Source organism: Rhincodon typus, chromosome 17 (assembly GCF_021869965.1).
Source record: "Rhincodon typus isolate 14 chromosome 17, sRhiTyp1.1, whole genome shotgun sequence".
NCBI classification, from domain to species: Eukaryota; Metazoa; Chordata; class Chondrichthyes; order Orectolobiformes; family Rhincodontidae; genus Rhincodon; species Rhincodon typus.
Window position 1 is genome coordinate 11,816,214 of NC_063348.1, and position 22,666 is coordinate 11,838,879.

Here is a 22,666-nt window from a genome sequence, read left to right on the forward strand (position 1 = left end):
GCTGGGGCCCCAACTCCAGGCTGGGGCCCCAACTCCAGGCTGGGGCCTTTGCCCAATATCCCCTAATTCCTTTGGACGAAAAAATACTATCAGTCTTAGATTTAAAAGTAACATTTGATGTAGCATCATTTGTGAGCATTAAACATGAATATTTTAAAAAAGGAAAAGTAGACCATTTGTCTCGAGTCTGCCCTGCCATTCAACAAGATCACGGCTAATGTGATTGTGGCCTCAACTTCATTTCTTGTTTGTTCTACATAACCCTCAAAATCCTTGTCGATCAAAAACATTTCACAGCCAATGATTCAGCTTCCACTGGTCAAGAGAATTCTGAACACAAATGGCCTTCTGAGAAAATAAGTCCTCGTTTCAGTCTTGAATGGGAGACCTCTTATTTTGAAATTGCATCGCCTTGTTCTAATTTCTCCCCGAGGAGAAACGTCCTCTTAACATCTACCTGTGAAGCTTCCTCAGATCACCTCTTAGTTTTGCAAACTCCGATGACAATAACCTCATCTGCTCAATCTTGCCTTACAAGACAACTTACAAGACAGAAATCAACAAAGCGAATCTTCTTTGGACTGCCTCCAATTCAAGCATATTCCTCCTTAAATAAGAAAGCTTAAAGCAGCAGTTTGGTCTCATCAATGTCCTGTATTATTGTAATACAACAGCCTACTCCAGCACTTTGCAATAAGGCCAGTATTTGACTTCCTAATTAGTTGCTGTATCTGTTTGCTATCCTTTTATGATCATGTACAAGGGAAACTAGAGCCCTCTGTACTGCAACACTATCGTCTCCCCTGATTTAAATAATATTCTTTCATATTCCTCCGATCAAAGTTGTTAAACCTCACATTTCTATCATACTCCTTTAGCCAAATTTCTTCCCAATCACTTAATTCATTTATATTACTCAAGACTCCTTGAGCTGGATTTTTGTCAAGAGCTAGCAAAATGGCCTTTTGCAGCTTCCCAAACATAAGTCTGCCTGTGAACTGTCATATTTTTGTATCTTGGAGGCTAAGGCGGGTTCCAGCAGCAGTTTGCAAGTTGTAGTTGAGCATAGCCTTGGGATTAGGTCAGGATGCGGTTGGAGTGAACATGGGTTCTTCCCTGTCTTGTGCCCAATAACAGGGTTATTGGTGCCAACATCAAAAATCTTTCCAGAGATAGAGCAATCAGCATTGGAGACAAACTATGGCCATGGCTCTGTAAATACTGCTGAGTTGGTTGAACAGACCCCATGCACGAGGTGCACAATATACTTCTCTCAGAACATAGTCAAGAACAGAACAGCAACAGCTCTCTGGCCCACTATGTTTGCATTGATCATGATGCCTTTCTAAACTAATCCTATCTGCCCGAAAACAGTCCATATCTCTCTATTCTCTCCCCGTTCGTGTCTGTCTAAATGCTTCTTAAACGTTGCTATTGTTTCTGCTCCTACCACCTTCCCTGGCCAGGTGTTTCAGGCACCAACTATCCTCTGTAAAAACAAAAAAAAAAAACTTTCCTTGCACATCACCTTTACATTTTTCCCCCGCTCATCTTAAACCCCTGCACCTAGTATTTGACATTTCCATCCAGGGAAAAAGACTCCAACTCTCCATCTTATCCATGCCTGTCATAATTTTGTACATTTCTAACAGGTTATCCCTCAGCCTCCAACACTGGCAAAAAAATTCCAAGTTTTTCCAATTTCTCCTTATAGCCAATACACTCCAAACCAGGCAACATTCTGGTAAATCTTTTGCGCACCCTCTCCAAAACCTCCACATCCTTCCTACAGAAGGGGACACTAGACTGCACACCATACTCCAGATATGGCCTAACTGAAGTCTTGTACAGTTTTTCTTTATTCTTTCATTGGATGTAACCTTCACTGGCAAGGCTAACATTTGTTACCCATTCCTAATATAATTATCTTTGAACTGAGTATTTTGCTCTGCCATTTTCAGAGGGCGGTTAAAAGCTACTCTCATTGCTGTAGGGCTAGAGTCAGATTTAGGCCAAATCTGACAAGGATAGATGTCCATTCCTGCAGAACAGTAGTGACCAAGAAATGTTTTATGACAATTGATGATAGTTTCATGGTTGCCATCGCTGATGATTATTATATTCAGATTTATTAACTGAACTTAAATTTTGCCAAATGTCATGGTGAATTTTGGGTCTCCAACAGTCAGGTACCTCCTCCAGAAGGGTAACCTTTAATGTTTCAACAGTTCCCCTAGAAAAACATGTTTTCCACATCCATTTTTTTCAAGACCATACAGGACACTATACATTTCAATCAAGTCATCCAACTGTCTTCTAAACCCCAGTGGAAATAAGCTCAATGTGTCCAACTAGGCATCATAATCATTCCAGCTATTATTCAAGTACAACTTCCACTTAAACACATGCAATGCATTTATATACTGTGAGGAATCAAAACTGCACATAATATTAGAGATGACCTGTACAGCAAAAGCAAAGATGCTGTACTTACATGTTCAACTCCTCTTGTCGTAAAAAATAACATCCCTTAATACATGTATTAGCATCCTAACTTTTTGTGACTCATGCACTGAAAACACCTAAATCCCTCTACACCTTGGAAAAGTGCAGTCATTCTTTACCTAAGTTATACATGGATGCTTTTATGTTCAATTCCTCTCATAATAAAAGATAGCATCCCATTACCATTCTTGATTGTGTTCTCTACCTGGATAATAACTTTTTCTGACTCATGCACCAAAACACCCATATTCCCACGCACCTTGGAATTCTGCAGTTGTTCTCCATCTAAATATTTTCATTGTTCCTATCAAGTGAACAATTTCACATCTACCGACACTACGCTCCACTTGTCAGAATTTTGCCTACTCACAAACCGTACGTGCCCGCAACTTTCTTCTTCACAGCCTATTTTAATTGTGTGTTGTCCATGAATTTAGCTACCGTGACTTTATTCCCCTCACCTAAAACATTTTAAAAAGTTGAGGCCCCAGTATAAACCCCTGCAGGGCTTTATTTATCATGTGAAAGTAATTCAGCCACCAAGCCAATTACCTATCCTAGCTAATATGCTACCGCCTACAATTATCTTTGATGTGACACCTTTCCAAATTCCTTCTGGCAATCCAAGTATATTACAGGCATAGGTTTTCATCATGTTATTTCAAAGAACTCCAAAAAAATTAAACACAATTCCCCTTTGATGAAACCACGCGACTCTTCTTGACTATCGAGTCTTTCTGAATGCACAGCGATAATCTCTTTAACGATCTATTCTAAATGCTTTCTCTTGACAGATAGAGTTAACTGGCTATAGCTTCCTCTTTTCTGCCTTTACCTCTTCTTGAGCAGAGGGGTTAACTTGCTACTTTTCAGTCCAACGGAGCCTTTACTGAATCGGAGACATTTTGCAAAATTATCAATGCATCTACTCCTCGTTCACAAGTTCTCTTATGACCCGAGGATGATGCTCATCTGGACCCAGAGGCTTTCCAACAGGCTCATATGTTTGCTCACCAGTAAGTAATTCTGTGTGTAATATTTTGCTGCAATCTACTCTGATTTATTCATTCCTACATATCTGATGATAAACCAATAGAGTGCTCCTTCTGTTAACACATTCAAGCAAATAGTAACAATCAATCGTGACCGCAAGGTAATCCAATTCAAACTACCCGATCTGCTGATTGCAGGTGAAAAGAGGAAGCATTGTTCTCAATTCATTGTTTGTTCAGATATGAGAAATTACAGGAAAACAATATCATGCAAGTCACTTGACATCTGAAATAAAAACATAAAATGGAGAACTCAGCAGATTTGGCAGCATCTGTTTTGTTTCTCTCTCCACAGATAATATCAGACCTTGAGTTTCTCCAGCAATTTCTGCTTTTTATTTTAGATTTCCCACATCCACAGTACTTTGCTTTCACTTGATATATGGTTGTATATAGAAATGAGGGGGGAAGAAAAAAACAAAAACATCCAGATAGTGAATGTCTTAAACATGAACCATATCATTTCTTTTGCATGATTTTGGCATGCTTGCCTTCATTGGTCAGTGTATTGAGTATAGGAGTTGGGATGGCATGTTGCAGCTGTAGAATTTTTTGAATTTTAGAATTTTTTGGAATTCCGCGTTCAATTCTGATCTCCTTGCTAGAAGAACGATGTTGTTAAACTTGACAGGGATCAGAAAAAATTGACAAGGACATTGCTGGTTTGGAGGGTTTGAGTGAGGGGCTGAATTAGCTAGGGCTATTTTCCCTGGAGTATTGGAGGCTGAAGGTGACCTCATAGAGGTTTATAAAATCATGGGGGGCATGGATAGGATGAAGAGTCAAGGTCTTTTTCCCAGGATGGGGGAGTCCAACATTAGAGGACATAGGTTTAAGGTGAGGGGGGGAAATTTTAAAAGAGACTTGAGGAGCAACTTCTTCACACAGAAGGTGGTGCGTGTATGGGACAAGCTGCCAGAGAAAGTGGTGGAACCTGGTACAATTACGACACTTAAAAGGCACCTGGATGGGTATGTGAATATGAAGCGTTTACAGGGATACGAGCCAAGAACTAGCAAATGGGACTAGATCAGTTTAGGATAGCTAGTCAGCATGGATGAGTTGGACCGAAGGGCCAGTTTCCATGCTATATAACTCTATGGCTGTATGAGTATTGAGTAAATTAGCAGGGCAATAAATTGGTTGATCATAAATATTTATACAGTGAGACATCTACACTGTAGTTGAATTGCAGTGTCTTACTAAGTTTCAAGTGCACTGAATCACATTTAATAGAAGAATCATGTATCAGATTTTGAGGGACAATGAGGTTAAGTAAGCATGCAATAATATGCAAATATAAAACATATATATAAATGTAAAGGTCTAGATAGTCGTCCAAATGCTCTCAACTAGTACAAAACAGCTTGTCTTGACAGTTTGTAGAAGAGTAATCTAACTTTCAACATAGAAACAAAGACTTTAATTTTAAATTTATGGTTATAGAGCAGTGTGTGACGCATTATACAGATGTTGTCTTTGCTCAACAACCATAGTAATGTGGTGAGCAAGCAAGTGAGGTGAAGGAGGAAAGGCTCACAATGTGGTTTAAATTGCTATAGTATTCCTTCTTTATTATCCATTATCCACAATACAAGACAAATAAATAAGCCTGCATAATTAATACCTCAATGTGCTGACTTATTAACCTTATGAAATTTGGCAACTTACATCTACAGAGCTGGGGCTGGATGCAGACTGTGCTGGAGCACCAAAACTGAGCAAACTTTCTGTTTTTTCGAAATCTGGGGAGGCAGGATGACTTGGAGGGGAGGAAGGTGCCATAGCCCCTATACCCAGCACACTAGTGTACTTAGGAGGGCGACCTACATACAAGAAAAAAAAAACACAAAATATATACACACATACCTTCAACCACTGATCCTCATTGGCTGCCATTGAGGAAAGAGGAGGAGGAGGAGCAACATTAATAAACAGTTTTAAATTAATCAAAACAAGGAACAAGTAAAATACATAATTGGCATGTAATTAAAGGGAAGAATGACATAAAATTTAATCAGCAATAATATGTTGGACAAGTGTTACTTGGTTTAATGTACAGAAAAGACACATCTAATCAAAATTATAAACAGTAATACTGGTCGTTGTATTATACTGTGAACTATAATAATTACTAACTTTGCAGCTCAAATTTCCAAAGTTACTACATCAGGGTTGAGTACCTAGTAATCAATGAACAAACTGTAACAAATCAACTTCCTGAATGACTTATTTCAATTCAATGCATGGCAAAATGTTTCAAAGATATTATAGTGAGGCCATTCTAAATCAAATGCCAATGCAGTTGTTTGGTATACAGTAATGGTTGCTCAAATCCCAATTCTAACAGACAACTTATATTTCAGAAAACTGCTACATTTCGCCAATTAAAATAACATTAGATACTAATTATTGATATCGTTTTTCATAGAAGTAGTTCTAAATACCCATTACAAAACTAAAATCCAATATTATATTCGGGAATACACATGCACAGATTTCGTAACTCAAATGCATGAAATATTTGTTAACACACAATACAGAGCCCGGTGAAACATATGTCACTTCTTAGTTAAGGTAGCACAAACTAAGCATCCTTTTGCAAAGTCCATCAGTAATATACTGTTTGCTTCTCTTCAAGTGTCTGAATTTGAAACACTTCCTGGTCAGGCCTTCAAGATCCATGCAAGAAAGTTTAAAAAATGAGTACTCTCATTGCAAATTTCACAGAGTTTGAAGGGTGCTTTGCAAACAGCCAAGCATTTGTGATGATCTAAAATAATTTCCAAACGTCAAAATAGCAGCAATTATTATTCTGGAGCCATTTTAAATCAAAGAGGAAAGCACTTCACAGAACAATAAAAATTGCTGCAGAACCAGGATCTATTTGGCTCGTCTCTGAAATAGTTATCCATTTATGCCATTCTCCAAAGTTTAAAAATAAACAATTCCTACCTCTTTTAAAAACCATAAACACTTTGTTACCATCACTTTTTCCTAAAAGGCAATCATTCCATGTTTTAACAAGTTCATGTAAAAAGCATTTCAACATTTTTTTTTCCTGAAGATGGGTCCAGGCCCGAAACATCAGCTTTCCTGCTCCGCTGATGCTGCTTGGCCTGCTGTGTTCATCCAGCTCTACACCTTGTTATCTCTCTTCAACCCCTAGCTTCATTCTTTTGATTATTTTGAAGTATGCTTTCTAGTTAATTACCTATCAACTAGTGAAATTTACCTTATCAAAATTCTTGATTACTTATAATGTGCACTCATCAACAGATTTAACCAAGACTTCCCACTGGGTGGGTTCACCAATTCACACAAGTCTAATACAAAAACAGTGTGAAACACACTGATGCACCTTATTATCCCAAAGACTTTTAAATGATCTGCTAGTTAGTTGTCCTATCGAAGGTTGAATCTTCATAATGTAAGTTTGATCTTTTTTCTATTTTTTCTACATTACTCCACAAAAAGATTACTGTACTGAGACATATACAATTGATGTACTAACCTTCATTTCATATTTCAGGGGATTTTGACTAAAACAATCACCAATAATTTCTAACAGTCTGTGTTTCAGAAGATCAAATCTCACATGCATAGAAAAAAATTTAAAAGTGAATCTATACTGCATCTCAGAACTACTGGATTTTCATTAGGATAAGTTATTGCAATAAATTTCATGCAGAAGGAACAGCAAGTCACCAACAAATAAAAAAGCCTATTGATGATAATTTTTATCGAATAAATAATGGTGATAGAGAGGCTGAACTACTAGGGCTAAAAGATGCAAGTTATAATTTAGAGTTGAAGGTAGACTATTCAGCAAGGACAAAGAACAGGGATGTTTGAATGCGACTGATCTTTTGCACAAACACAAGACCATCAGTAACCTTACATTCTGTATTCTCGTGTACGTCTCAGCTTGCTTGGTAAATGGTGTGAACTCGCTTGGGAAGGGAAAGGGTATAAAACTAAATGAAAGAGAATACTTCAATGAAGACAACTGCCTCCACTGTTAGCCCTTCACTGTAGAATAAATATAACAGTCCTTCATTCTGTTTCTCTAGTCAAAACAAATGTCAGACAAAGGAGAAATGGAAATAACGTACTTTGCCTTATGGTATCCTGTCAACTAAGTAGCAATAGACATGATTGGATGCCATGGGGAAACACAGCACTTGTTTTTTTGATCTACGGGCTACAATCTGAGCAATGGGAAAATGGGGAAGAGGTTAGCAGGATTGAACCTGGCAAGGAAAATAAGAAGGTAGAAATAAATTTGCAAAGTTGAATTAAAATCATTACGTGGAGTTTTTATTCAGATGAGGTGGGATAGAGGATGACCTTATTGATGCAAAGACAAATGCGGGCACCAGGTTTTTTTAAATTCACTTGTGGAACATGAGTATTGCTGGCTGGCCAGCATTTATTGCCCATCCCTAGCTGCCCTTGAACTAAGTCAGGCCATTTCATCGGGCAATTGAGAGTCAACTACATTGCTGTGGATCTGGAATCACATTTAGCCAGACCAGCTGAGTATGGCAGATTTCTTTCCCGGAACCAGATGGGTTTTTCTGACAATCAGCAATCTATTCATAATGCCATTTTTGATTCTACCATCTGGCCATATCAGGATTTGAACTTGGGTCTCCAGAACATTACCTGAGTTTCTGGATAATACCACTAGGCCATTGTCTCCCCTTTCTTGTTGAGTAATCATACAGGCTTGAGGGGTCAAATGGTCTATTCTTGCTCCTATTTCTTATGTACTCGAAACAAGCATTATAAAGTGGTTTATGCATTTATATTTCCCCCTAGGTTAGGCTTTTTAAAAATTATTAACTGTGTATAGGCATATAAATGTAATGCTTATTTCTAGAATCCCATCTTGATTGACAACAGATCCTGAGTTCAAAAATATAGACCAGTGATGCAAGTAAGTCAAATCATAAAATAAAAATATCCATTCTCAATTGCAAAAATCCAACATTAAAACATGCAATAACATTTCAAGTGCGTAGTGGTATATCTAAAAATTACAGCTTTAACAACTGTAGGACTTCATTTCACATCAATCTTTGCATTGACTGGATAAATCAAAATTATCAAAAAGAATGCATGGGCTGCATTCAAGTTTTTTTTTGTAAAATGATGTGTCATGGCATCAACTAGGGAAAATGCTACTCTAAATATCTCTCTTGAAGAAAAGATCTAATAATCTCATAGTAAGAGATCTTCCTGGGAAACAGTGAAATCAGCAGGTTACAATCACATCTCATTCCAGAGTGACAGGTACAAGGCTAAAGCTAGAGTATCAAATAGCTGTAATTACTATGTTAAAGGACAAGTTGGCCAAGATAAATTATGAAATTAGTTGAAAAATTTATGTCAGTAAATAACCAATGGTAAATATTTAAAGAAACATGTCATAATTCTTCACGAATACTGAAATTGAGACTGGAAACTCCAGAAAAATAGTAATCCATCTGTGACTAATTAAAAAGGTTAAGGATACCATTTAATTACAAGAAAGAATTCATAATATTGCCCAGAATAACACAGCACAAGAACAGGGAACAATACTAAACAAATTTTGTATGCCTGTCTTCAGTGCAAAAGACACAAAATACATACCAGAAATAGAATAAAAGTGAGGAACTCAAAAATAATTTTACACAATAATTAACAGTAAAAAAGTGCAGAAAAATTAATGGAATGAAAAGCTGACAAATCCTCTAGACTGAAAGCATACATTCTGTGTTGCTAAAAGGGGTGGTTGGAAAAATGATGGATGCACTAGTTATCTTCCTAAATTCCACAGATTCTGGAATGTTCCCAATGGATTGGAAGGTAGTAAATGTAATAACATTAGTAAACAAATGAGAGAAACAGTAAATGGGAAAGTCAAACAACAATCATTAAAAAAAGGTCAAAATCCATTGTTAACAAAGTAGCAAGAGAACACTTAGAAAATCTTAATGCAACTTAGATGGCTCAAATTTGGTTTTATGAATGGGAAATTATATTGAAATATCTACAGATTAATTTGAAATAGCATCTATCATGGTAGTTAAAGAGGAACTATTAGATGGGGAAGAGTTGGATTTTCAAAAGATATTTGATAAGGTGTCATACAAAATGGATAAGTTAAATATTCATGGATTAGGGGACAATATAACCAGATGGATGTAGAACAGGTTGAACAAAACAGACAGTAGCAATAGACAGGTAATTTTCAGGTTTACAGCGTGTTACTCCTTGGGGATCACTCTAAGGAGTTCAGGTGATATGCAGATATGATAGGCAAGTGGAGTTAAGTTGAGGATTAGCCCAAAAATTTAATTAAAGGTGGAGCATGACCCTACTCCATATTCAATGTCCTGTATTCATATTGAACCAAAAAAGCTTTTTGATTTCCTGTTTTCAAATTTTTTTTGGAGGGGAGGGGGAAGAGAAGAATGATGGTGATGATGAGGTGCCTGCACTGCTATGAAGAAGCCCGAATTGATTTCGTTTTGATTAAAGTAGTTAATTTTCTTGACAACATTGACAGCATTGTGATTTTGATATTAAAGAAATGGTTTAGTCCATTGTACAAATGCTGCAATCATGAAAAATATTATCCGAATATATTACAGCTTACATTTGTGTGTTAACTTTGTAAAATATTCCAAGCTTCTTCACAGAAGTACTATCAATCAACACACAACACCCAATCACATAAAGCCAAGTCAAAGACATCAGTATTATAGAGTGTCTTAAAGGAGGCAAGTAAGGTAGACAGGCAAAGAAGTGTAAGGAAATGTTTATGGCTTAGGCATCTAAAAGCACAAATGGTGGAGCTATGAAAATAGGTCAGAACTGGAGAAGTATAGTGATCTTGGAGGACTGTAGAAAATGACTGAGTACAGTGTTCCTAAGTTATTAAATATATTAAAATTGTGACACGTGGGATTACAAGTGGAATATCTGGAACAGGGCTCAAATTCTTCTAAATTCTGATAAGATGCAAGTTCAATTTTGAATCATACACAATCCTGAACAAACTGAGTATTTTATACGCTGAAATTTCAGGGATAAGTTGCAATCAAATTGCAATCGTTCTTATGAGTGAATCTCAGCCCCTACATGGACTTCCTTATTGCTAGTATTATGTTAATTAAATTTACAATTACTACAAAAATTGATATATTAATCTATAAATGACATTATTTAAATCTAGCATGTAGAATATTACAAATGGAACATGTGCTAATCTCTTGGTTATACATTTTAAAGAGGGAAATGTACAACTTTCAGGTCATAGGAAGGGAAATTCGCTTCAGATAAACTGTTGTCAAAATCTTGGAAGAGAAGATGATACATACAAGCTGAGACTGTAATAACACAAGGCAGCCTTTTACATGATACAGTGTACTTGGGATTTCTCAACATGGGAACAGTGAACATAAATTCACTGCTTTGCCAGCCCATTAATGTGTGCACTTTAAAATAACATGATGACATTTTTTAAATAATACACAAAGCAAATGTCACCATCCAAAGTAGTGCAAATACTGGGACTCATCGCAGGGCAGATCATCTTCAAGATAGACAGGGGATATAATAACCCTTTAATAGATAAAAAGGGGAAGCAAATTCTGAAAAGTATTTATGAACAAAATTTATTTGAAACATTTTGAAGTCTGATCAAAGGAAGAACTGACAGATTGTTAAGCCTATTCATGTTTATTCTACTATGAGACACAAAATTTCTCAACATCAACCAACAGCTGAATCTTCCATCCATTATTACAGTTAGTAGAGATTGGTACAAACTGACTTAAGTGAATAATGAAACCTCCAAATATTATTTACCAGAGGTTATTTATGACTTTTTACCTCTTCTCCGAGTCCCAGGTTGCACAGGGCTGTTCAAGTAAGTAACTGCAGACTTTTTGCGCTGTGGAACAAATAAAAACAAAAATAAATACACAGATAATGAAAATTTCAGAAAACAACAAAATGACAGTCATTTCATGATTTGTGCCTCATATCACCATTGAATTAACACGATAAGACCATTTCCTCCTACTACTAAGCTTATTACAATCTGAACTTAGGCTCCTCTCATTCTGGAAGTAGTCACAAAGCAAACCTCAGACAACATTTCATGTAGCCAATAGAAAACATATCAATAATACTGAATTCAAATTACACCTTCCCTCCCTTCAAAACACAAACAGAACTGGAAACTATAATTTGGAAATTTTTTAACATGAAGGAATGTAATCATAAGGATTCAAAAACTTCATATAGAACAATTACTGTACTGTAAGATTCAGCAAGTAAGCTGTTCATGTACATGTATTATCAGTACATTTAAAATTTTCATTATTCTGCTTTAATTATTGGAACATATTACAAGTTTTTGTATAGATCCAGATTTAGCTTGCAGTGGTCAGCTGAAGTTTTAGAGCTTGCCTTCATGTCCCAGCTAACTATGACCTGGTTGGTAGCTGCAACTCACCCAATAAGCTGACATTGAAAAAAGGAGGTACACCAGTGAATCCAATGTGTTAGCTCAATCTATGGTAAATTACCTATTCAAGTTTCCAAGAATCATAATCAGATGTAACACTAAACTTACAGTCAGTGGCTTAACCTTACAGTCAATGGCTTTCCCCATTCTTCTCCATCGACCCATGGCTTGAATAACTTACCAATACCAATCAACGCTGTCTGAGAAGGATCTTGGTGACCAAATGGGGGGAATAAAAGAACAAGTAAAAATATCCTCCCAGACACAAACAAGCCAAGATAATCTCAGCCAAGATGGGTAGATTTGTTGGCAGAATACCCACTTCAAGATTGTCCAAACGAGTGCTCTTTAAAGAGCTACTCCAGGAGCCAGTTCACACACACATCAATGGAAACTATTTAAAGATAATTTCAAACTCTTCTGCAGCATCTGTTCCATTAATTTCAGCTACAGCACAAGCGGATGCCATAATTCTGACCAAAATGGCCACGTATCGTCAAAAGTGGTGTTAAAACCATCCAATCAACATTAGCAATCACCAAAAGAAATGGAGAGAGGGAATCTACTCAAGCCACTGTGGGAAAGCCATTAACTCAGGGGTTTTAGAAGTCATCTTGGGATGAAAAGTGTAAAATATATACTTGTATTTTGCTTTTAAGATAGAGGCAGATAAATGTGGGTCAGTTCTGTGAAGGTTTTATTTATAAGGTCAGAAAGCCAAATGCAACAGTGGCATAAATACATCAGTTCCAAGAAAGCAGGTGACTGGAGTAGTGTCCCTGGGAGAACTCTGTAGTGTAAGCAGATAAAATGTTAATATTCTTGAGTTTATGATACGTAGAATAAATATATTAAGACATTTAACTTCGTTTTGACTTCAAAACGGAAAGTTCTGAGGTTTAGTTGCAAAGATGCAGAATTCAAATCAAAGTAGAACAATTTCTCCTACGAATAGAATCGAGTCAGTTTAGGTTAACTGATCAGCTCAACAGGAGTGGTTTTAAGTCTATGGATCTTCCAAGCCGGTAAAGGTTGGATAGAAAACTTCAAGTTGAGAGAACCTGTTCAGTTTAGATCATTAGACTCGACAGAATTTCACGTAAGCAGACTTAAGAATCAAACTTTTCACCATAGTTCAAGAAAAAGAAACAAGGGGAAATCAGTTAAGTAAAATTTTTTAACATAAACTGAGGGGAGAGTAATATTCATCTGATTGAAACTCTGGTGTTGGGAAACAGGTTGAAATTTTATCCTGATGTGTTAAGATCTTCCTGCTTCCTGTCGCTTTTTTAAAAAATCCTGATGTGTTAAGATCTTCCTGCTTTGTGTCGCTTTTTTTTTTAAATTTTGTGCAATAAATTTTTTATGTTAAAGAACTTTTGCAGCCTTGTGTTTCAGTGACTAACCACAAATTAAGCACCTGCAAATTTTTTTTAAAAAGTCTCAGACCACGTTGCAGTTTGGGATCTGATTTGTCCAGTATTAGCATCAACTAGGATCATAATAATCCGCAAGCCCATGGGCAACACTGACAATAGATCTGGGCCTTTGTCTCTTTCTTATATCTTGTTTTCCTACCTTTATTTTCATTAGTAAATTTAGCTATAATACAGCGAGTCTCTTCATCTAATAACATTTTTGAATTTTCAGATGGCATTTGAGAAGATAATAAGATACCTCCTTAATACTCTACTCAATAAGATAGAAGGTCAAGTGTCTGAGGTAGTATATTAGCATGGGTAGAGGACTGGCTAACTAATAGACAGAGTTGGGATTGGAGGTGGGTGGTAGAGTCAGGAGGGCAACCTGTAACTAGTGCAGCACCACGGGGTCAGTGCTAGAGCCAGAATTATTTACAATATATATTAATGACTTAGATGAGGAAAGTGAAGGTACTATCAGCAAGTTTGCAGATGACACAGAAATATGTGGGAAGGCAAGCGCTAAGGATGACACAACAGTCTGCAGATGGATACAGACAGTTTAAGTTAGATGGACTATAATTTGGGAAAATATGACATCATGCACTTTGGCAAATGGAACAGAGGGGCTAAATACCACTTAAATGCAGAAAGCAGACCGTTACAGCACAGAGGAATTTGGGAGTCATCATGCATAGATCACAAAAAAAACTAGCATACAAATTCAACTGATAATAGGGAAAGCAAATTTGATGTAGGCCTTTGTTTCAATGGGCATTGGAGTGTAAAAATAGCAAACTCTTGCTAAAAAAAATACAAGGTACTAGTTAGACTGCAGCTGGAACACTGTGAACAGTTTTATCGGCAGACAGATCAGTGTAGTAACAAAAGTAGACTCCTACTTAATTCCTCATGCTAGATTCTTTTGAGAGAGCTGCCATTGCCAAATTTCTTACAACAGAACTTGTTCAAGGAATACTGGAAGATTCAATTAATGCTCCAAGCTGAAATATACTGACCTACGTCATGCTGAATGGTCATTTCCAATGCAAAGTGATGCCATTTGACCAAAATAAATTATCCAAACCACCATCCAAAAAACGATGAACCAAGTGACAGCCATTGCTCCGGACTATGCAGTTTACCTTGCTGATTATTGGTCTAGGTGACACTTGGAATAATCAGAAACTCTATTTAGAAGATTATAATCAGCTGATATAGTGATAAACCTTGTCAAAAATGAGTTTACAAATCTATGGGTAACCTACCTAGGATATGTTGCAGGGCAAGGGTAAGTGCTGCCAAGAACAGCCAAAGTACAGGCTCTGGTAAAGTTCCCTGCACCTAAAACTAACAAAGAAATTAAGATTCTTGGGGATGTGTGGTTTCTTCTGCAAGTCTGTTCCAAACTTCAGCATTGGAATGGCTCCACCAATAGATTTACGACAAAAAAAAGTCAAGGCAATGTGATCACAAGAATGTCAAGCAGCTTCTGAGGGGCGGAAAAGAACGATCAAGGAACCATGGTTGGCTGCTCATAAAGTCACTAATCCCTTCTTGGTAGCATTCAACATGAGTGATTTGGTCGGTGTATTTGTTACAAAAAAATGAGATGGACGTAGAGAAGTCTGTCGGTTACTTACCCAAAAAGCTAAATCACCATCAAAAGATACTCTACATTGGAAAATGAAACCCTCAACTTGCTACTGACTCTTAAACATTTTCATAGAATCCCTACAGTGTGGAAACAGGCCATTTGGCCCAACAAGTCCACACCACTCCTCTGAAGGGCATCCCACCCAGACCCATTCCCCTACCCGATTTCCCCATGTCTAACCGACCTAACCTAAACATCCCTGGGCACTACAGGCAATTTAGCATGGCCGATTCACCTACCCTATATGTCTGTCACAGCTACAGGGATGTGCTGGCATATTAAAGAAACATGGTCAATGGAACTTTATAATAGTTCTTAAATAGATAAAACATCTAATTGGCCAGATTGATAAGAGTAAAATGGACAAATTTGTTGTGGTCAGTGGAATTTAGGACTGAAGAGAGGGGCAGTGTACTACTCCACCTTCATCAGAAAATCTTCTCTCAAAATTCTCTTCTCCCAGTTTCTTCAATATGTCCAAGTAACTTCACTTCCCCAGTTAGGAACAATTCCATTAATTCTTTCGGCACCCTCTCTAAAACTTCCACTTTGTTCCAAAAGTGCAGTGCACTATTTTGAGTGCTAAACGTGTTTGCATTTTCGTTGTTTCTGCTGTGGTGCAAGTCTCATTATCCCAACAAACAGGCCATATAATGGTCTATGAATGAGATTTAAAAATGAACTAGCCTGCATTATCAGAGTGTAGAACAAATCATTTCTCCTGTTAATAATTAAGATTCAAACTCCTGAAACCAAACTGATGCAAAATTGATCAATTCTCTCGAAGTTGGACAGATTTGAATAATTTAACTGGCAAAGAATGGAAACAAAAGGCTTTACAGATAAATATAGTGTGGGATGATTCATCCTGGAGCAACACTAGCTCTAAATTGATATTCAATTTGTGAGGAATAGATTATCAGATTTCATTTCAGTTGGAGTAAAGGATTAAAAAAACTTAAGTTTTATTTGAATGTTTGAGCATGAAGGAGGATTATAATTAATTAATTTAATCAAGTGTTCCAAAGAAGAGTCATGGTGGACTCAAAACTTTTGACTTATTCTTTCTCCACAGATGCCTGCCAGTCCTGCAGAGTTTCTCCAACACTTCCTGTTTTTATTTCAGACTTCCAGCATCTGCAGTATTTTACTTTTATTGTTATTAAATTTTGAACTTTGTTTCAGGAGGTTAAATTTATAGGATAGATTTAACGTACTCTAATTGACTGCAGAGATTCAAGTAGTTTAAAAAAAGGTTTTTAAAAATGTAGTGAGAGAAATTAATGAGGTTAGAGCCTGACAAGGTCGCAGGGACACAAAGTTCCCAGGGATGTGGCCCAAAAAATATTGGATACAATGGTGGATACCTTCCAAAATTATACAGACTCTGGAGCAGTTCCTACAAATTGATGGGTGGAAAATGTGACCCCCACTTTTTAAAAAAATAAAGGAGAAAGAGCACTGAGCATTACAGACAGTTAGCCTAACATCAGCTGTGGGGAGAACACTAACGCCTGTTGTAAAACAGGAGATAACAGAACACTTGCAAACATGAAAAGCTTCAACAGGATTGGACAATCAGCATGATGAAAGGAAATAAAGCCTAACTAATCTATTGGAGTTTTTTGAGGGTGTAACTAGTAGAATAGATAAGGGAGAATTACAAGAAGGTCTGAGTTCAGAACTAGAGACAAATTACTGCACTTACACAGGGTCTTGGTAAGGTCACACTTGGGAGCATTGTATGCATTTTGATCTCCTACTCAACAGAGGATATACTCATCATAGAGAGTGCAGTAAAGGTTCACTAGTCTGGTATGGGGATGGTAGGACTGTCCTATGAGGAGAGATTAGTCCAACTAGGCTTGTACTCACTAGAAGATTGAGAGGGGGTCTAACTGAAATGTATAAAATTCCAGTGGGGTTAGACTGACAAGATGAAGGATGTTTTTTCTGGCTGGGAAGTCTAGAATAAGAGTTCACAATCTCAGGATATGGAGTAGCCCACTTAGACCAGTGATGAGGAAAGATCCCCTCATTCAGAGGGTGGCCAACCTATGGAATTTGCTACCATAGAAGGCAGTGGAGGCTGGGTCTCTGAATACATTCAAGCAACATACTGACAAACTTTTAGATGTTGAAGACATTAAGAATTGGAGAGAAAGTAGGAATATAATGTTGGGAAAGAGAATTAGCCAATCATAAAGAAAGGCAGAGCAGGCTCAAGTGATCTACTCCTGTTCCTAGTCTCTGTGTATTTAAAAAAAAAACTCACTATTCCCTTCTGAAATCATTGGGGATGAGTGTTAGGATCTCAACTGATGCTAGTACCAGACAAGTCATATCCCAAACAGAAGCCTGGGGTTTCATTAATCATATTTTTACTTGATTTGGTTTTAAAGCAATGGTTTTTTTGTTGAAACGTAAGTATGCAATACTGCAGATTTTGCTGGAAACTAATTCAAAAGAACTGAAGGTAGAGTCACATAACATGGAAACAGACCCTTTAGCCCAACCTGTCCATGCCAACCAGGTATCCTGAACCAGTCCCATTTGCCTGCTATTGGCCCATATCCCTCTAAATCTTGCCTATTCATGCAGCTGTCCAAATGTCTTTTAAATATTGTTACTGTACCCACCCCTACCACTTCTTCTGGCAGTCAATTCTGTACACACCACCCTCTGTGTGAAAAAGTTGCCCCTCAGGTCCCTTTTAAATCTTTCCCATCTCACCTTAACCCACCGTCCTCTAGTTTTGGACTCCCCTACCCTGGAAAAAGACCTTGGCTACTCACCCTGTCTATGCCCCTCATGATTTTATAAACCTCTATAAAGGTCACTCCTCAGCCTCTAAAGCACCAGGGAAAGAAGCATCAGCCTACCCAGACTCTCCTTATCCCTCAAATCTTCCAGTCCTGGCAACATCCTTCCTATAGCGGAGCGACCAAAATTGAACAAGAGTATTCTAAAAGTGGTCTCACCAATGTCTAGTGCAGCTGCAACATGACGTCCCAGCTCCTATACTCAAAGCTCTGATCAATGAAGGCAAGAACGTCAATGCCTTCTTCACCACCCTGTCTACCTGTGACACTACATTCAAGGGACTATGAACTTGTACACCTAGGTACAGCACAACCCAGGGCCCTACCATTAACTGTGCAAGTCGTGCTCTGGTTTGCCTTACTAAAATGCAACGTCTCATATTCATCTCAATTAAATCCCATCAGCCCACTGGCTCATCTGACCTCACTGTATTCTTAGATAACCTCCTTTACTGTCCATACCACCAATTTATGTGTCATCTGCAAACTTACTAATCATAGAGCCTAAATTGTCATCCAAATCAATGGTATAAATGACAAACAACAGTGGACACAGCACTGATCCTTGCAGCGCATCGCTGGTCGCAGACCTCCAGTCCAAAATAACAATCTTCTACCACCACCCTCTGTCTTCCACCATGAGCCAATTTTGTATCCAATTGGTTCTCTCTTCCTGGATCCTATGTAATCTAACTTTACTACCAGAATGATTCATACGATCATTAGAAGACAAATTAAACCATTTTTAAACCTACCACAGAAGTATAATCCCATTAATTCCAAAAAAAAATTCCTTTATAAATTGTAAAGAAACAAACATGTTTTGTATAGCACCCAAAACACACACCCAAGTACAATTTTCAAAACATCATGTCTCTCTAACATTTCAGTAGTTTTAAGTCACCTTCGGGTTAAACTTTTAGATTGGAACTGCAGACACCTTCTCCTGGAGCTTTTATATATCTGCTTAAATGTACTCAGCTTTAAGTAATTTTTTCAGGATTTTATCCCAACATTTCTGGTCTGAGACCAATGCTAATTCTTCATTCTAGGGTAACCTTGTTTATCATATATCCATCCACCCAATAGCATTTTTCTATATAGGCATCCTATTCCAAGGACTTCACAGGACTGGCTCATTCAAAACAAAAAATTAAGCTAAAATTCCTCCTCTCAGCTGTAGATGTCACTCTTAAATTCAAAAAGAAACAAATTCAAGATTACCCTCAGAAACCTTGAGATCTGATTACATACCATGCTGAATTGCAAAGCAATCTAAAATTTAAAGAAGTCCATTATAGTGCACAAAACTGATTAATTCTAAAGCAAGGCCTCAAATTGTTTGCAAAAATTAAAACAAAAACACCATATAATTACTTATGAATTAATTACTAACTTCAGATACTCAAAATCCTTTTTTTTTAATTCTTTAATTCAAGGAAGGTGGGCGTCACTGGCTAGGCCAGCATTTACTACTAATTCCTAGAGAAGGTAGTGATGAGCAGTCTTCTTGAATAGCTTCAGTCCATGTGCTGCAGACAGACCCACAATACCATCAGGGAGTTCTATGATTTTGGCCCAGTGACACAAGTAGGTCAGAGGCTAGGAATCCTACAACATGTCATGTGTGTTTTTGGGTACAATACAATAATTGTTTCTTTACAATTTACAAAGGAACGTTTCGGAATTAACGGGCCTACACTTCTACGGTAGGTTTAAAAATCTTTTGTCTTCTAAACAGATAGTTTAGATCATTCTGTAGACTGGTTTGTAACATCAGATTACATGGGATTCAGGGAGAGACAGTCAATTGGATATAAAATTGGCTTGATGGTAGAAGACAGAGGGTGGTCGTACAGGATTGTTATTTTGGACTGGAGGCTTGGTGTGCTGCAAAGAACAGTGATTTGTTTCCAAGTCAGGATGATGAGTGGCTTGGAGGGGATCTTGCTGGTGGTGGTGTTTCCAGGCATCTTCTGTCCTTGTCCTTCTAGACAGAGGTGGTAATGAGTCTCAAAGCTGCTGCCCAAACAGCCTTGGTGAATTTCTGCAGTGCATTTGCAGATGGTACACACCGCTGCTCCTTCGTTGATGGTAAAGGGAGTGAATGTTTGTGGATGTGGTGCTAATCAAGCAGGCTTCTTTGTCCTGGGTGGTGTCAAGCTTAAGTGATGTTCGATTTGCACTCATCCAGGCTAGTAGGGATTATTCCCTCACACTCCTGATCTGTTAAGTAGAAGGGGGCAGGATGTGGGGAGTAAGGAAGCTTGTTACATGTTGCAGGATTCCTAGCCTCTGACCTACTCTCGTATATTTATATTTAAATGGTAAGTTCAATCCAGTTTCTGGTCATTGGTAACCCTGAGGATGTTGACAGTGGTAGATTCAATGAAAGGAACACCAGTGATTGTCACGGTGGTTAGATTGTCACTTACTCAAGATGGTCATTGCCTGGCATTTATGTGGTATGAATGTTATTTGAGACTTTTCAGCCCAAGCCTGGATATGGTCCAGGTTTTACTGCTTTGGAAATGGTCTGTTTCAGTGAGCTGCAAATAGTCAACATTGTGCATTCATCAGCAAGGATCCCCACTTCTAATCTTATGATGGAGGGAAGTCATCAATGAAGCAGGTGAAGATGGTTGGACCTGGGACACTACCTTAGGGTTGCCCTGGAACTGAGATTACTGACATTCAACAACCACAACCATCTTCCTTTGTGCTGGGTATGGCTCCAAACAAAGCAGAGTTTTCCTGATGCTCACTAACTCCAGTTTTGCTTGGACTCCTAGATGCCTCACTCAGTCAAATGCAGCCTTAATGTCAAGGACAGTCATTCTCACTTCACCCCTGGAATTCAGCTCTTTGCCCATGTTTGAACCAAGGCTGTAATGAGGTCAGGAGCTGAGTGGCCCTGGCAGAACCCAAACTGGGCGTCACTAAGCAGGTTATTGCCGAGCAGGTGCAGCTTACATCATTGATGATCCAGAGTAGACTGATGGGGCAGTAATTTGCTGATTTGGATTTGTTCTTTTCTTTTTGTGCAGGATACAAGCGGTTAGAGCCCATATCTTTTGCAGTTAGTTGCATCTTGAGATCAGATAGAGTGAACTGAATTGGCTGAAGACAAGTGTCTACAATGTTGGGAACATCTGGAGGAGGCCGTGATGGATCAACCACTCAGCACTTTTGGTCACTTTTGTACTGCTGTTTTTGGGTTGTCCCATCATTGTGCTTGGGATATTTGTGAAGCTTCCTCCTCCAACGAATTATTTAATTGCCCACCACCATTCATGACAGGATATGGCAGGGTTATGGAGCTTAGATCTGATCTGTTGGTTGAGTGTTCACTTTACTGTGTCGATCACTTCTTGTCATGCCGATTGACATGTAAGTAGTCCTGTTTTGTGGCTTCACCAGGTTAACACCTCATTTTTAGGGTTTTCCTAGTCCTGCTCTTGACATAGCTTCCTGCACTCTTCATTGATTGAGGGTGATCCTCTGACTTGATAATGGTAGAGTGGGGAACACTCCTGGCCATGAGTTTGCAGGTTGTGTTGGAGTATGGTTCTGCTACTGATGACCCATAATGCCTCATGGATGCCCAATCCTGAGTTACTAGGTCTGTTCAAAGTCTTCCATTTTACATGCGACAGTGCTGCACCATACAAGGTATATTCCCAGTGTGAAGGTGAGACTTCACCTCCACAAGGACTGCATGGTAGTCATGCTTACCAATACTGTCATGGACAGATTTACCTGCAACAGACATATTGGTGAGGATAACGTCAAAAATGTTGTTCCTTGTTATTGGTTCCCTCATCACCTGCCACAGGCTCAATATTGCAGCACCGTTCATTAGTAATCAGCCAGCTTGATCAGCAGTGCTGCTGCCAAACCACTCTTGGGGGTGGACATGCAAATACTCCATCCAGCATACATTCTGGGCCCTTGCCACCCTCAGGGCTTCCTCCAAATGGCATTCAACACGAAGGAGTACTAATTTATTAGTCGAGAGGGTGGTACATGGTAATCAGCAGGTGGTTTTCTTAACCGGATGTCACGAGACTTAATGGGATCTGGAGTCGATGTTGAGGACTCCAGGGCAACTCCCTCCTGCCTGTATCCTACTGTGCGACCACCTCAGCTGGGTCTGTCCTGCCAATGAGACAGGACACACCCTGCAATAGTAATGGAGGAATTTGGAACATTGTCTGCAAGGTATGATTCCATGAGTATGAATATGTCGGGCTCTTGCTTTATTAGTCTGAGAGGTATCTCTCCTAATTTTCACATTGCTCCCAGTGTCTTGGTCAACACCAGATGATCCGTCTAGTTTCATTTCTTTCTTGAGATTTTCTGGCAATTGTTAAAACTGAGTAGCTTGCTGGGTCATTTCGTAAGGTAGTTCATAGTTAACCACATTGTTGTGGGTCTGGAGTCATGTAGACTAGACCAACTAAGGACACCAGGTTCTTTCATCAAGGACATTACTGAACGACAGATTTTTTCCATCATTAATGATTTCATGGTCATTAGACTTTTAATACCAGATTTTTCATTAATTTCAAATTCTACAACCTGCTGTGATAGGATTCAAACCTGGGTCCCCAGAATATTATCTGGACCTCTGAATGAATAGCCTAGCTATAATATCACTAGGCCATTGCCTACCAATTCAA

General features: G+C 38.3%; 1 protein-coding gene across 2 annotated transcripts in view; it reads right to left on the minus strand.

The window, feature by feature from the left end:
• The window catches only part of phf21ab (PHD finger protein 21Ab), a 267,243-nt gene that overhangs the window by 8,823 nt on the left and 235,754 nt on the right, over positions 1-22,666 (minus strand). For both annotated transcript variants that reach the window (XM_048607257.1, XM_020532592.2), the window contains exons 11-12: positions 11,445-11,505; positions 5,229-5,383 (exon numbers count right to left, since the gene is read on the minus strand). In XM_048607257.1, coding sequence (XP_048463214.1) covers positions 5,229-5,383; positions 11,445-11,505 — 216 coding nt within the window. The remainder of the gene's footprint in view (positions 1-5,228; positions 5,384-11,444; positions 11,506-22,666) is intronic.